Here is a 14,770-nt window from a genome sequence, read left to right as displayed (position 1 = left end):
ACCGGATTTATCGCCCCTTGATTTCTTTTTGTGGGGATACCTAAAAAGTAAAATCTATAAAACACAGCCAGCGTCGCTGGAAGATTTGCGTCAAAGAATCGTCGACGAATGCCTCGAATCACTCCGGAAATGCTTCGGAATGTGCGCGAACGTTTCGAACAAAATCTTTATTCTTGTATGGAAGCGGGCGGTCATCAGTTTGAACATTTAATCAACTAAACATAATTTACATTTTAAAATGTAATTTTTTTTCAAAGTGTTGGGCGGAATTATAAAATTTAAAGTATGTTGTAAAGGGAATTGTAAAAGCTTTCTAAATAAATATTACTCAACCCCCAATGCCATTTAAATATTTTGGGGTGATGCTTTCCCTTGCTTGGGGGTGAAAGTGGCGGAGTCAAAAATACCAGCAAAGAATGTCCCCCTATAATCTAAAATCGACAGGTCTGAATGTTTTTCTACAATCATGTCGCAGTTCCTGAAAATGGCTCTGTTTCGTTCTCATTTGGCCACCCTGTATACTTTTATTGCATTGACTAAAATAATTCAATTGTTGCTGTTTGTTAAATCCTGAAACGCTGGCGTGGAACACCCCGTACAAATAAACGCGAATTACACTAACGCGCGAAACAAACACACGTGGTATCGATCCGTAGCAGAATTTTCTCACTGCCATCTGCGATGTAAACACAGTGATAAGTTATGAGGACGGTTTTCCTCTAGAGTTGGCAGAGACTTAAGGTCCAAAGGACAATTTTCTAAATAGAAACGTTACGATTCGGGTTGTCGGTATCCTTACACACGTCGAGTGATCAAAGAAAGATGTTTTGCAGTTGTGTTTCGATTTGTACGCTTGTGTTTTATAGTAATTGACCGGATCTCGAGAAATCCGGAATATACTAGTCCGGTAGGGTGTAAAAGGTAGGGTGTTGATGCATTTTATGGTCTCTATATCTGCCACTTTCATTTTTATATCGTCATATTAAAAACGAAGCGGTTTATTTCAATTTTGAACCCCCGAGTTTTTGGCACGATGTGCAACTCACAAGTCGAGGTAATTTATAATAAACAAATAAATTTAGATCTTGGGAACGCTTCAGTTTAAACAAAAACGCGAAATTCCTAGTTTTTTTTTCAACATAAACAAAGCGGCTTTAAGAACGACGATTTTCAGCTGTTTTAATAATAACAAAGTCGCAAAAAAATACCTCAAAAAGTGTTAGGACAACCTTAATCCGCGTCAGATATTGAAAAAATGTTTGGTATTTCACAACATCCAGATGGCCCAGACATCTGTGTACAATAAAATAGTTTTTGTTGTAAAATATACAAGTAATTTAGTGTTAAAAAATCTATTCTGAGCTGTTACATCATTACTATCACGAAACGATAAAAGTTTAGGTCCTCCCTAACCTAATAAAAAATAGAAACGTGAAGATTAAGCCAAGCAAATAAGATTTTTACTCGAAAAATGTCCTATCCGCGAGATTATTGCAAAATTGTCCAAAGGAACATAATACAAGACATCTCTCATCTCGTGAGTCAAAAACTTTTATTAGCTAACTTTTCTATTTAAACAAATAAGTGAGGAAAACAGTTTTTTCACTTTGCAGGGAAAACCATCAATTTTAGCGAAAAGTGACTCTCAGACAGCTTGTAGAGAGTAAAATTATCTACAAAATGAGACTTGTTAAATTAAAATCGGTTAATAAACAAAAAAGTTATTGCAAAAAAACAAGAAAAGTGTCAATTTTTTAATTTGTTTCTAACTATCGCATTTATTGTTAAAATTTTATAAAACCTATGACAAGTTGAGGGGTTTTGTCATACTTTAAAAGTGTGCCAAAAATGGGCGCTGTAGGTGCAATAGTTTTCGCACAATTCTATTTGTTTATAACGGAGGCTCCAAAAGTTATGAACTTTAAGCCTCTGTACAGGCATTAATTTTCAACCAAACATGTTTCTGAAAGCGTCATTATTATCTTAAAGACGTAATTAAGCGACCTATTAAAAAATATCACCGTTTTTTTGACATTAACATTCTCAAATTGTGCATTAAAAAAAAGTGCGTTTTTCGCTTATAAACAATTTGAATAAAATTATTGCTATTTCCTTTAAAGAGAAGCTACTCGCTAAGTAAACTGTCCGGGCGGCCGGCGGCGTGGTGGTGGGGAAAGCTCGTCCAAGCGGTCGCGCGCGCGAGAAAAGTTAATCCAAATTGATGCGCGCTGTAAATTTTGAAATATATCGGCTTCTATTCATCGTAGAAACTTATTTTTTTTTAAACTGGGGTAGCTCGACGAAAAAATAACAATGGACATATTTACGAATTCGTAGAATAGCCCTAAACCCCAGAAAAATGCATCTTTTACAATTAATTTTATTTTAATTTCCAAAAATGTCAAAAATTATTGTTAAACGAAATAGTAATTAAAATTTCAATTTCGGAATTATTTTTCTATTATTAAATAAATAAGTGAAGCTATCGTTCATTTAAAGTTATTTTTTTTACATATTAAGGCAAAGTAAACTTGTTTTTTCAATATTTTGTTAGCTATTTAATTTACGATTTAAATGTAAAATTAAAGTAAAAATTCACAAATTATTTTCAAATTATTATTTCTCGTAAAAATAGAAAAAAATTTAAATTTTAAATTGTATTATATTGCATTATATATCTATTATTGAAAATGGTTGTGATTAATATTTTTTAAATTAAAATTAAATTAAATATTGCAAAATTTACAGCGCGCATCAATTTGAACTTTTTGCTTTTAAAAAAAAAAATGAATTTTTTGCCAGCTATCCATTGTATCTATTTTCGGTGAGGTAGCATAAATAGCAACCATTTTATTCAAATTGTTTATAAGCGAAAAACGCACTTTTTTTAATGCACAATTTGAGAATGTTAATGTCAAAAAAACGGTGATATTTTTTAATAGGTCGCTTAATTACGTCTTTAAGATTACAATGACGCTTTCAGAATCATGTTTGGTTGAAAATTAACGCCTGTACAGAGGCTTAAAGTTCATAACTTTTGGAGCCTCCGTTATAAACAAATTGAATTGTGCGAAAACTATTGCACCTACAGCGCCCACTTTTGGCACACTTTTAAAGTATGACAAAACCCTCAACTTGTCATAGGTTTTATAAAATTTTAACAATAAATGCGATAGTTATAAACAAATTAAAAAATGGGCACTTTTCTTGTTTTTTTGCAATAACTTTTTTGTTTATTAACCGATTTTAATTTAACAAGTCTCATTTTGTAGATAATTTTACTTTCTACAAGCTGTCTGCGAGTCACTTTTCGCTAAAATTGATGATTTCCCTGCAAAGTGAAAAAACTGTTTTCCTCACTTATTTGTTTAAATAGAAAAGTTTACTAATAAAAGTTTTTGACTCACGAGATGAGAGATGTCTTGTATTATGTTCCTTTAGACAATTTTACAATAATCTCGCGGATAGGACTTTTTTCGAGTTTCTCTTTTATTTTCGCGAATTTTCCTGGTGTAGATATTGTGTAGTATACAGCACAACTCAATATTCTCTAAAATTCCTCCCGAAAATAGAACACGTATAAAGTACTGGAATCACCGACTGCACAAATATCTGGGTTTACAGAGCAACAGGTAACATCCGGGTGAAGATGCTTAGTATACTTGTAAATTTCACCGCTGGGACCTTCCCTAGTAACCATTTGGATCTTCCTGTTGCTTTTTTTAGCTCTAAAAATAGTTGTATATATATATACGGTGACCCAAAAAATCTAGTTATGGGCGATGGTGATATTTATTCACTATCCAAGGTCCTTGAAAAATTCGTTTGAAAATACCACAATTCTTCAATTATTATTGTGGGAAACAACTACTCTTCTGACTATAGCCCCGTCCAGTGTTGAATTAAGTCCGCAGTATCTAGTAAACATTCGTCAGCAGAATAATCAGACGCAGACCGGTTTCAGTTTTATTTATCAACATTTAGCTGTTCTCTGCAGACACGATTCAATTCTATACAGGGCTGTAACCCGCAGAGTAGTAGTATTTAAAATGTTTTAGTCACATTTTCATAATGTCTTAGATTTAGCAGGTCGGTATTTGCCATAGATACAAAGCCATTGACAATTAAGATATAACATACTTTTTTCTTCAATTAATTTTCCTACATAGATATCCTACTCACTTTTTTCCATAATTTAGAAAGGACATTTGCGTGTGGCTTCAAAAAGCGAGGACTTGCTCATCTTGTTATCGTTAATGAAATATGCAGTTTTTAATTCATTAAAAGATATTTTTATCTCACGATGATTTGTTACACTGCTAAAAGTGCCAAAAGGTGACAGCTCAACTAAAAGCAGTGAAACAGTGATGCCAGATTCGCGCATTATTCCCTGGTTCAAGGGGTAAATATTCCAGGTCTCTTTTTGTCAGGAACCAAATAGTTTTGTTTACGTTAAGACTGCTTCGACAATACTTGAAGTGCCTAATGACATTTGCACCACGCGTGAACTAGATCTCTGGTCTCTAAGATCCCCTTCTTGGTCCACCGTGTACAATGCCACTATTCCAGAGTGTGATAGCTTTAAATTTAGACGTCCTACGTCATTTTCTTCTGCTCCACATGTTTCACGCCGAAATTGAAAAGTAGCCAGATTTTCTCTTACTCAGTCATAGCCGTTAAAGACTGCGAGACGCAGGGTCCGAAGTCCCCCGCTAAAGTCAAATTGGTGCGAACTTGGATTCCGTTGACGTCGCGGTGGTGTTAATTGGTGTTTGGTGAACATATTAGGGAGGTGATAATAATTTTACAAGTTCGAATTCATTCGTGATATGTTTGGATTTATTGAGTTGTGATAAATTGAATTGTTTTATTTTGGTTTACTTACAAGATGATCACTATACCGTTGGGGTTACACAGTCCCTTGATCAGTTCGCACAGCGATGCTTCCTACATCGAGAAGAAAGCCGTGAGTACCTTTTTTATGAAATTAACTGGCAAGTGGTTGTTTTCGTAAATATTTTTATTTGGGCTGCGTAGATTGATGATTAGTAGTTTCTTTAGGATTAGGTGTGCGTTGAATGGCCACCTAGGTCTATATACTTGGCACCACTCAATATTTTGTATTTTTATTTGAAATCCAAACAGTGAATGACACCGCAATATTTTTTTAGGTATAAATAATACGTTATTCAGTTATTCACCCCAAATTCGCCTTACCAATGTCTTGTATAGTATTGACAGTGATTATCCTAAATCCTGGATAAGTCCTACGACGTATATGTGCTGAAAAACTCCCAAGAATTGAAGTGACGTCAATCAACTATTGTCAGTTTTCCTTTATGGAACAAAGATCATTTTACTCAAAGAAAACTACAGTTTATTTTTTTTAAAACTCTACATCAACAGGATCCTCTATTTTTATCCTGCCAAGTAGTTCTCGATAGAGATTTGCCAAACCTTATGCTTTTTTTTCATATTTTGAATACTGTTGACCCCAACCTTGGATTGTTGGTTTTCAACTTGGATTTTATTGAAACATGTTTATGCTTATTTTTAGACTCGCAATATCATTTTAAGATTTTTAAGTGGGATTCAGTGTTGCATAACGCTTTTTTTTAGATTTTCAGTCGATCTTTTCAGACTACAGCAGAAATATATACATAGGTTGCGGTCTTTTCTATTACAGAATGATGTTGAGTCAACAAAAAATGCGTAGTTTCGAAAAATCTGACATGCTTTATGGTGCCCGTTTTTCGAGACGCACAATTGTGATCTCGTTTATTTTAAGAGATACAAGGTCGATAAAATTAGGGCAAGATTGTAGAATTTGATGACGAAAATCGAAAAATTTTCATTTACATTTTAATTTTTTTAATCGGAAACGGAAAGAGGTGGACTTTTTAAACTCAAAAATTGTTAGGATATTTTTTGTGGCATATGACAAGCAACTCTTGTCTTTTTTGATGGGCACCATATTAAATTTTTACATTTTTTAAATTATTTTAAGCATTGTTTACCTTTTTTGACATTTTTTTATTAGCTCCCATATTTTACTGTATTTTAAAGGTATTAAGCTAATTCAAACAGATTCAGTTTTGTTTAATCTTGTCAAATAAAATCAAACAATATTCTTTGATACCAGAAATTTAGGTATGCAAAATATATGTAACCCCCCAGACAAGATTTCTGATTGCTAACATTGTAAAAAAGAACTACTCTATAAACTGCATGCCCCAACTAAATAACATTACATCACAGACAGCAATACCGTATAAACAAGTAATAATAAATAATTGTCCAAAATAAATACTGAAAATGATATGTCTAAATATAATTATTACAAAAACACACAATTGATTGTTAAATAATGCACTCATTCAAAGAAATATCTTGTGAAGAGGATGAAGAAAATATCAATTTAGAAGAAACCTTTCCAGCCTCTGAAAAAAAAAGGTGTCGATGTTGGTCATCACCTACTACAGCTGCCATTTTGAATCCAAATAGTTTGAAAAAAAATATAATACTCCCAGAAAACATGTACAATAAAGCCTTTTTATTTCTGACACTAAATCTTTTATCAATTTTGCTTTGAAAATTTCCGAAAATAATCTTTTATTCAATCTCTAGAGCGCCGCTACCCATGTATTTTTAAAATAGATAAAAAAATGGGAGAGGTAATAATAAAAGAGATACGTTTTTTAAAAGAAATTTAGTAAAGAGGGCAAATATTTTTTTACGTAGAAAAACAGTCATAATCGATCTTGTCATGTTCAACACTTTTTTGACAATCATTTTTTCTAAAAGTTTTATGTTTTTTGTATATAATTTTCTTCTACAATTAATATTTATTAATGCTATACGAAAGGAAGCTACCTGATGAAACAATACTGAGTAAAAGTTGAAACAAAAAATCTCTTTGTAGTCACTATTTTTTTTCGTGATTAGGCTTTGTCAAGGGTGATAATAGAACAATAAGAACACAAGATATTTCTTTGAGTGGTTTCAGTATTTAACAATTTCAATAAATCAGGGTTTAAAAAGTTTAAAAGGTTTTCTTTTATTTATATTTCTTACTAGATGTTTACCAGGTACTGTCATGATATAATTCGGTGGCACATGGAATAATTCTTTCCCACAATGTCAATCAATGTCAATAGTTAGAAATGTTGTCTGTGGGGTTAGATATCTTTGCATACCTAAATTTCTAATATTGAGGAACATTGTTATCCATTTTTACAAAGAGTACTTTGAAAACGGAAGATCCACTTTAAGGAAATTTTGACAAGTTAGTTAAATTTTCATTAACTTTGTCGAAGCTTAGATCACTAAAAATACAATTTTTGCTTGAAGAGCGTGATATTTCTATTCATTGATTAATTTTAACAAGATCTGGCTTTGTTTCATGTGAAAATTGTATTTCTAATTATCTGAACTTTGATATTGTCAATTAAAATTTAACTGACTTCAAAATTTATATTTTCAAACGGAAAAACAAAAAAATATGAAAAACCAATGTGACACTTATAAAAAAACAAAAGTTGCTCAATTTTGATAGGTACCATGATTACATATTTGGATTCCTCAAAAAAAGTGTTCATACAAATATTAAAAAGTCCTCTTTCTGCTTTTGCTTAAAAAACCAACTGAAATCAAAACTTTCAGTTCTTCGTCGATAACTGCAAAATGAAAAACAGAAGATCAAATTTTTCTTTGACAAGTTGTTCGTCATCAAATTCTCCAATTTTTCTTATTTTGAATGACTATATATTTTGAGGTAGGTAACCAAGATCTTAAAGATTCAAAAAATAGAAGATAAGCGAAATAACGTAAATAGGGCATTCAAAAAAATAGTAAGAGGCGTTTTTTTATAGACTGGTCGATATTATTTAAATTTATTTATTTATAGGAAAAACTTAGTAGCATACTTATTTTTACACAAAAAATAAATGTCTTGCACTCCAATTAAAAGACCATTTATAAGTTGCAACAAATTTCATTCAAACTCGTTTATAGATTTATAAATAAACGAGCTAATAATAGAATAAATATTTAAAAAATATACAACAAAAATATATTATAGAACAAAGTTTAATAAGGAATAAAATCGCCCAACATAAAATTACCCTGTATTTTCACTGGGTTTTTCAAAAATAAAATTTCCATAATGTATCGGTCAAATTACAACCTCCTTCTAAGGTTTCTAAATCTAACCACTGACAAAAATCTCTTCCACAAGCTTATGGCGAACATGTAAACAAAAAGTCAAAGGGGCTTACATCTGTGCAAAAAAGCACACTGCACACATTTTTAGGCATTTGCCTCACTTTTAATAATTATTTTTCTGTTTCCCCTCAATGACACCACATTAAAACCGCAGCACATCAACAACTGTGCCATTCAATCCCGTTAATTTGATTTTAACCAGCTGATAAACCCTCTCTCACCTACTTGCAACCAAGCAGAACGGCAGGAAGTTAACCCTAATCCTGTTAATGCCATTAAGTTATTAAATATATCTAATTTTCTTCCCCTTCGCTCTTATCTAGATGCCGCGACATGACCTCCTTTTTTTCATCAGTCTATTGTTTCAGGTGACCGATTTGTATAAACAAATGAAGGAGCAAAACCACGCAACGCCTACTAGGTCGATAAGCAGTGCCGCCAATCTAACTTCGCTCTGTGTGGATATCTCGCCTAGTTCTAGCAACTTTTTCGAGGTAGGATTAGTTTAGGAATTCTTCGGACACCTGGTGCATATATTTTTTATTTGCAGGTTTTATACATAGGAAAAATCAAAGTATGGCAAAAGAAAGTTCCGGAAACTTTCATAGATGACGCTTTAGAGAAATTCAAAGCCCACGAATTGGAAAAGAACCGTTTGAGACAGCTTAGCAACATTGGACGTCTTCAGAGCGAAGACAATATCGTTAGAAGGGGTTCTGCCGTAAGTACTGCTTTGGTACTCGGAAGGAGTTTCTCTACGAACACGAACTTTCAGGATTCGTCCACCAGCGAGGACAGCCTTAGCATTTCTGCGCCTTCCGTACCTCCGCTTCTCCGTTCTCAATCAGCACACTCGAATTTGCTCATAAAACCCCTAGATGTAAGCAGGAAGCTTCCCGAGAGGATAGAAAGCGAGGCCATCTCCCAGCCGGAATCAGAACAGGAAAAGACAAATGCTCAAAGTACTTCTAACTCCAGCGACGAGTCCACCAGCAGTCAAAGAGACGTTCGCCAGCCCAAAGATGCCAAGACTTCAGTAAATATAGACGATCACAACCGCACAATGGTACTGCAAGTTGACAGGACAGATTTGAGACTCATCAGTCCAGATAGGAAAGTGATATTGTTGCATAAACATCACAAAGATGTCACCACTTGCGTTCAGGTAAGCCGTACCACGAGGACTCGTACTCGGCCCTCTTTAGTTGTTTGAAGCTTATAAATTATATTTTCTAGGGTCAAATTCGAGCTGAGCATTTTGGCTTTATTTGTAAAGAAGGCAACACTTCCCAGACGTATATGGCGTTTATTTTCAAATGCGAATCTCCATCGATAGCCAGTGACGCTTGTGCCGGTAATTTTTCATGGTTGGTACAAATCTTGCAATTTTTAATCACCTAATTTCTTTGTAGCGATTACTCAAGCTTTCTTAAGTGCAGAATCTAGGCCAAGGAATTCTCTTACGTCTTGTGAACATTGTCCTATGGTTTGGTACCATAAGCTTTGTGTGGAAATCGAACACATGTCGGATAGAAAGACACAGGCAGCCATTTTAAGAAGGTACCAATGTACATATGAAACCGATGTTTGTTAATTTTTGTGTTTTTTAGATTAGAACAGCTGGACGAGGAAGAACAATCGATCATTCTGACCAAATTCAGGGGAGCAGAGACAGATTCGGTTAGGGAACAAAATGAGTTTCTCATGATGCTGCTTAGGGCGCATTGCGAGATGAAGCAAGGTCGTCATGTTCATGACACCGCTGAGAATAGGTAAAGTTATCGTTAAAACTATTAAAAATTGCGCCTGGGCTTACTATGATTCTATTTTCAGATCTGAATTTTTAAACCAGTACCTGGGTAGCAGTACAATATTTACAAAAGCCAAACGGTCTCTAACAAACTCTTTCGACCAGCTTTTGAAGAGAAAGGGATCTAGAGACGATTTTGGTTCGACATTAAAAGGAATGAACTTGCCTATAACCAATAATTTGAACAGAGTAAATACCATTACAACATTATAGTAATTTTCTTAAGAATTTCTTTATTATTTGTAGGAATCCTCGCCACATTCTCCCGTCCCGAGCATCGCCGACATCTCGGACAAAGAATCCGAAGGTACCCGATCGCGATCTTCAACGATAGGTTCTCAAAGTGACCTTAAGGATCACCTCTCGATTAGAGAACAAGGTCACAAAGGTTCCGTGTCGCCAGATAGGAGTATCGGTTCAGAGAAAGGGGTTAAGTCACCTATGATGGACATGTAAGTGTTTATAGCCCAAGTACGGAACCTAGTAGTACTCCCATTCTGGTTTTAGCTTTTTGAAGGTGGGAAACAGTCCTAAATCCATAACTTCAGAAGAAGGTAGTCCCAATAAGTTAGACGCGGGGTCTTGGAGACAGGCGATATTTAAAAGAGTTATGACCCCGAACAAGCAGGAAAAAGTAGAAGAGCCGACCAGGAATAGGACGAAGGAAGAGTTGAGGATATTGTGGAAGAAATCTATATATCAGGCTATATTGTTGGTCCGTATGGAAAAAGAAAACGCCAGGATAAGGGGTAAGTATGAAGTGGTCACAGAATTGTTCCTTGAGGTACGATCATATTATTTTTTTAGCCAAGCAAGAGGAATCCGCCGTGAAGAGGATAAAATTGGAGTACGACGAGATGAAACCCACTCAAAGAGAGGTAATGGATGTTTGGGAGATGGTTACTAATAAAGACGTAGGGAGGGTCAAATGCGATAAACAAATGTTATTGCACGCTATAAGACAAGGTACGATATGTGAACTTTAAGAAGTGTGGATTACATAAATGATTCCTTTTAGGTGTGCCCAGAGGCAAACGTGGTGACGTTTGGCAATTCCTTGCTGAACAGTTTTGCGCTAAAATCCCTCCAATCGATACCACAAAATATCCCAACTACAACACCCCATACGAGACTCTCTTACGGCAGTTAACGTCGCATCAACATGCTATACTTATTGACCTAGGTATGTATATTTCAGTGCAAAATGAACGATGGTACATTTACACTATTTTCAGGTCGTACTTTTCCAAATCATTCATACTTTAGCAGTCCTTTAGGACCTGGTCAGCTGGCACTCTTTAATCTGTTGAAAGCATATTCTTTGTTGGATCCCGAAGTTGGTTATTGTCAGGGTTTGAGTTTTGTAGCAGGTGTTCTTCTCCTACATGTAAGTTGCCAATTAGTTGTGTGGGTGAGATATAACCTACAATATCTCAAATGTCATTGCTGCTCGATGCCTACTGTAACAAAGCATTTGTAGCTAGTGGCACTGTGTGACCTACTGGTAGGTATAATGTTTTATGCCAGTAGGCATTTGGTACCAATGTCATAAACATTATAGGTTATATCTCAGAAAGCGAACTATATCAGTAGGTACAAAGTGATGCTTTGTGCCAGTAGGCATTGAGTAGGGATTACAAACATAAACTTTGTTGTAGATGGAAGAATCCCAAGCATTTTTCGTTCTACGCCACTTGATGTACCGAAGAGGTCTTCGTAAGCAGTACCTGCCTGACATGATGTGCCTTCAGATAAAGCTGTACCAACTGTCAAGACTGGTTCATGACCAGTTGTCCGATTTGTACAATCACTTCGACTTCTACGAAGTTGCTCCCACGTTATATGCGGCACCTTGGTTGCTAACTGTCTTCGCCTCGCAATTCCCTCTTGGTTTTGTCACCAGAGTATTTGGTAAGTGGAATATTTTAATATTTCTGTATCACATCTAATTAATATTTTTTTTTATCGTAGACCTGATGTTTTTGGAAGGTCCCGACGTTATATTCCGCGTTGCCTTAGCCCTCCTTTCTTACCACAGAGACAAACTGTTGCTGTGTGATAGTTTCGAGGAAATAATGAACTATATAAAAGTCCAAATCCCAAACATCGACAAACCCATCTTGGACAAAATAATGAAACAAGTAAATTTACAAGTTATATTTTACGCGAAGCATTTTTGACGTTTTGTTTCTTCCAGGTGTACACAACAGATATTACGAAGCAGCTGGAAGAATATAAAGTGGAATATCAAGTCCTGCAGGAAGAAATGTCGTCCGTGCAGCCTCAGGTAGAGGCCTTGCACAAAATGGAGGCTCAAAACAAGACCTTGACCGAACAGAATAAAGCATTGATGAGCCAGTTGGAGCTGGCCTTGGCGAACGTTCAACGTCTTGAAAAAACTAGAGTATTACTGCAATCACAGCTGAATCGTTTGGAGATGCAGAGCAGAGCCCAAGACGTCACCATAGCCACTCTGGGCAACTTCATAAATAATCTAGTGGAACAGAAAGTTGACGTCGAGATTCCCGATGACGTGCGCAGGATACTATCCCAGATAACGTTCACTGAACGGCGCAAAAGCGAGTTCAAACCGCAGCAAAATAACTTGATGAAGATGTTCCAAAAGGCGTCGGAGACGCTACCAGATAATAAGGTGATGGTTAAGTCTCTAAGCACCGGGAAAATATCCATACCAAACATCGTGGACCAGAACATGTTCCGTACGAACAGTCTGAACGCTCACGCTGTCAACAATCCCGAGTTAAAAACTCAGTCGCAAAGCAACTCTACGGAGAAAATGTCAAAGTTTTTTTCCAGTTCGCATAATAATATTTTGCAACAAAGACTCAATGCTCAAAACACCGTTAATAGTACGATGAGCTGCGGTGCTAAAATCGACATTAAGATCCAAGACGTCGAAAACGAACCAAGCACAAAGAATGTTGCTAACGAGAAGCCTGTGAGTTTGCCATTGGATTTCGACACCAGTAAAGTATCGCCTACTAACTCGTCGGATAGTGGCGTCGATACCCCTCTCAGTCCAAAGACAATCAGCCACCACCCCCTAAGCAACTGTGATGTCACCTTTACCTACAACGGTACCAGAGAGCTTAAAAATATTAGGAGCATAAGGAATTTATCGAGGAATTCTAGTCCAGATATTATAGGGAAATGATTTTTTAAGTGATTTTGCTTTAAGAAGTGTGATATTATCTTTAGTTTGTCGAAATTAGGTTATATCATTATTTAGTATTGTTTACAGGGCTTTTATTCATGGTGCTGTTTCTCGTCTAGTCTCGTAATATCAAATCTTCCAGTTTTTTCCTTAAATGAATCATTGAACCATTCTAAATTATATAAGTGAGGTTAGAAAACAACCTTCAAATAACCTTACTTTTGTTTGAAGGTTGTTTTCTAACCTCACTTATATATTCTTTGTATCATGGTCTATACAACCGGTATATTGGGGACATCCCTAATGCCTACTTGCTTTTTGAGCTAGATGAGAATGTGAACTTGAACCAAATATTCTAATTTTGAAATTAAACTCGAATTTCTCCAATCTTGGTACGAATTTTCATGACAAAAAAATTCTCGAGATCCATTAACAGTTGAGATTATGTTAGAAAATTTTATATTCGGTGAGGGAAAGTGATTCTTACTCCTAGTAATAAGTGATATTATTTGTATTGTTCAGTACGTTATTTGAGATTAATTTGTACTTAATCCGAAATGTTATTGATTGTATTGTACTTTTAAGTATTTTATCGTAATTTTCAATTGTATATTTTATATTACTATATCTTATTTTTTGTGATTTTGTGAAATGTATAGTGATGAATAAAGTATCTATATTTGTTTTTATATACTTGTTTTAGTTCTAAATCTGGAAATTAAAAATATGTTTTGATGATACAGTTAGAAGTGTACCCGTTATTAAAACCAGTATTGCAATTTTTTTAAGCTGATAATAAATCTTTTCAATAATTCCTTTCCGGAACACAAACTCTATAACCCATGGAGGCCGGTGTCCCCCAGGGCACCGTCCTGTCTCCACACCTATACCCCATTTACAACTCCGACATCCCACATCCCCCCAACACCAACATATACTTATACGCCGACGACCTGACAATCACATCCCAATCCGTAGATCCTAGATATTCCGTCTCCCTCCTCCAAAACTCCTTAGACCAACTTGAAACCTGGTGCAACAGGTGGAAAGTCAAAATTAATCCCAACAAAAGTTCGGCTATCCTTTTTACCAAACGAAAAATCCCACAAAACCTCGACAGACTGACACTATCCCAGGAACCTATCTCCTGGAATCGACAAACACGATACCTGGGCGTGACGATGGACCAGCGTCTCACGTGGAAACCGCACATCGTGGAGACGGTGGCGCGAGCGAAGACCACCAGGGCTAGGCTCTATCCCTTACTCAAAGGTGGAAACACCCTCAGTTTAAGGAATAAGCGAACGCTTATCAAGGTGGTACTTCAACCGCAGCTAACCTACGCCTCCACGGCGTGGGGTCACGCGGCAAAAAGCCACTTAAAGTCATTACAGGCTGTGGAAAACATAGCCCTCCGCACGGCCACCGACGCGCCCTGGTACGTAAGAAACACTGACATATTACGAGACTTACAATACACAAACGCTACACAGACAATAAGACAAAACGCGGAGAAACGATTTGACGTAGCCGCTAGACATGACAATCCCCTCCTCAGGCAA

General features: G+C 35.8%; 1 protein-coding gene across 5 annotated transcripts in view; it reads left to right on the top strand.

Annotated features, from left to right (window-relative positions):
• LOC108908022 (TBC1 domain family member 1) overlaps window positions 1-13,870 on the top strand; it is a 115,103-nt gene extending 101,233 nt beyond the window's left edge. For 2 of the 5 annotated variants that reach the window (XM_018711923.1, XM_018711921.1), the window contains exons 2-16: window positions 8,592-8,717; window positions 8,774-8,944; window positions 8,999-9,388; window positions 9,460-9,577; window positions 9,636-9,783; window positions 9,834-9,995; window positions 10,057-10,222; window positions 10,280-10,485; window positions 10,541-10,782; window positions 10,841-10,999; window positions 11,052-11,216; window positions 11,269-11,420; window positions 11,692-11,944; window positions 12,005-12,174; window positions 12,231-13,868. In XM_018711923.1, the coding sequence (XP_018567439.1) occupies window positions 8,613-8,717; window positions 8,774-8,944; window positions 8,999-9,388; window positions 9,460-9,577; window positions 9,636-9,783; window positions 9,834-9,995; window positions 10,057-10,222; window positions 10,280-10,485; window positions 10,541-10,782; window positions 10,841-10,999; window positions 11,052-11,216; window positions 11,269-11,420; window positions 11,692-11,944; window positions 12,005-12,174; window positions 12,231-13,208 (3,585 nt within the window). In that variant the 5' untranslated portion in view covers window positions 8,592-8,612 and the 3' untranslated portion in view covers window positions 13,209-13,868. Of the gene's footprint in view, window positions 1-800; window positions 922-4,691; window positions 4,967-8,591; window positions 8,718-8,773; window positions 8,945-8,998; window positions 9,389-9,459; window positions 9,578-9,635; window positions 9,784-9,833; window positions 9,996-10,056; window positions 10,223-10,279; window positions 10,486-10,540; window positions 10,783-10,840; window positions 11,000-11,051; window positions 11,217-11,268; window positions 11,421-11,691; window positions 11,945-12,004; window positions 12,175-12,230 lie in introns of those variants that run through there. The other 3 variants (XM_018711922.1, XM_018711920.1, XM_018711919.2) reach the window with 3 other exon arrangements.
• The last annotated feature ends 900 nt before the right edge of the window (window positions 13,871-14,770 follow it).

This window comes from Anoplophora glabripennis, unplaced genomic scaffold (genome assembly GCF_000390285.2).
Source record: "Anoplophora glabripennis isolate ALB-LARVAE unplaced genomic scaffold, Agla_2.0 scaffold225, whole genome shotgun sequence".
In the NCBI taxonomy this organism is placed as follows: Eukaryota; Metazoa; Arthropoda; class Insecta; order Coleoptera; family Cerambycidae; genus Anoplophora; species Anoplophora glabripennis.
Note: the sequence above shows the minus strand (reverse complement) of the source record. Positions and strands in the feature narration are given on the sequence as shown.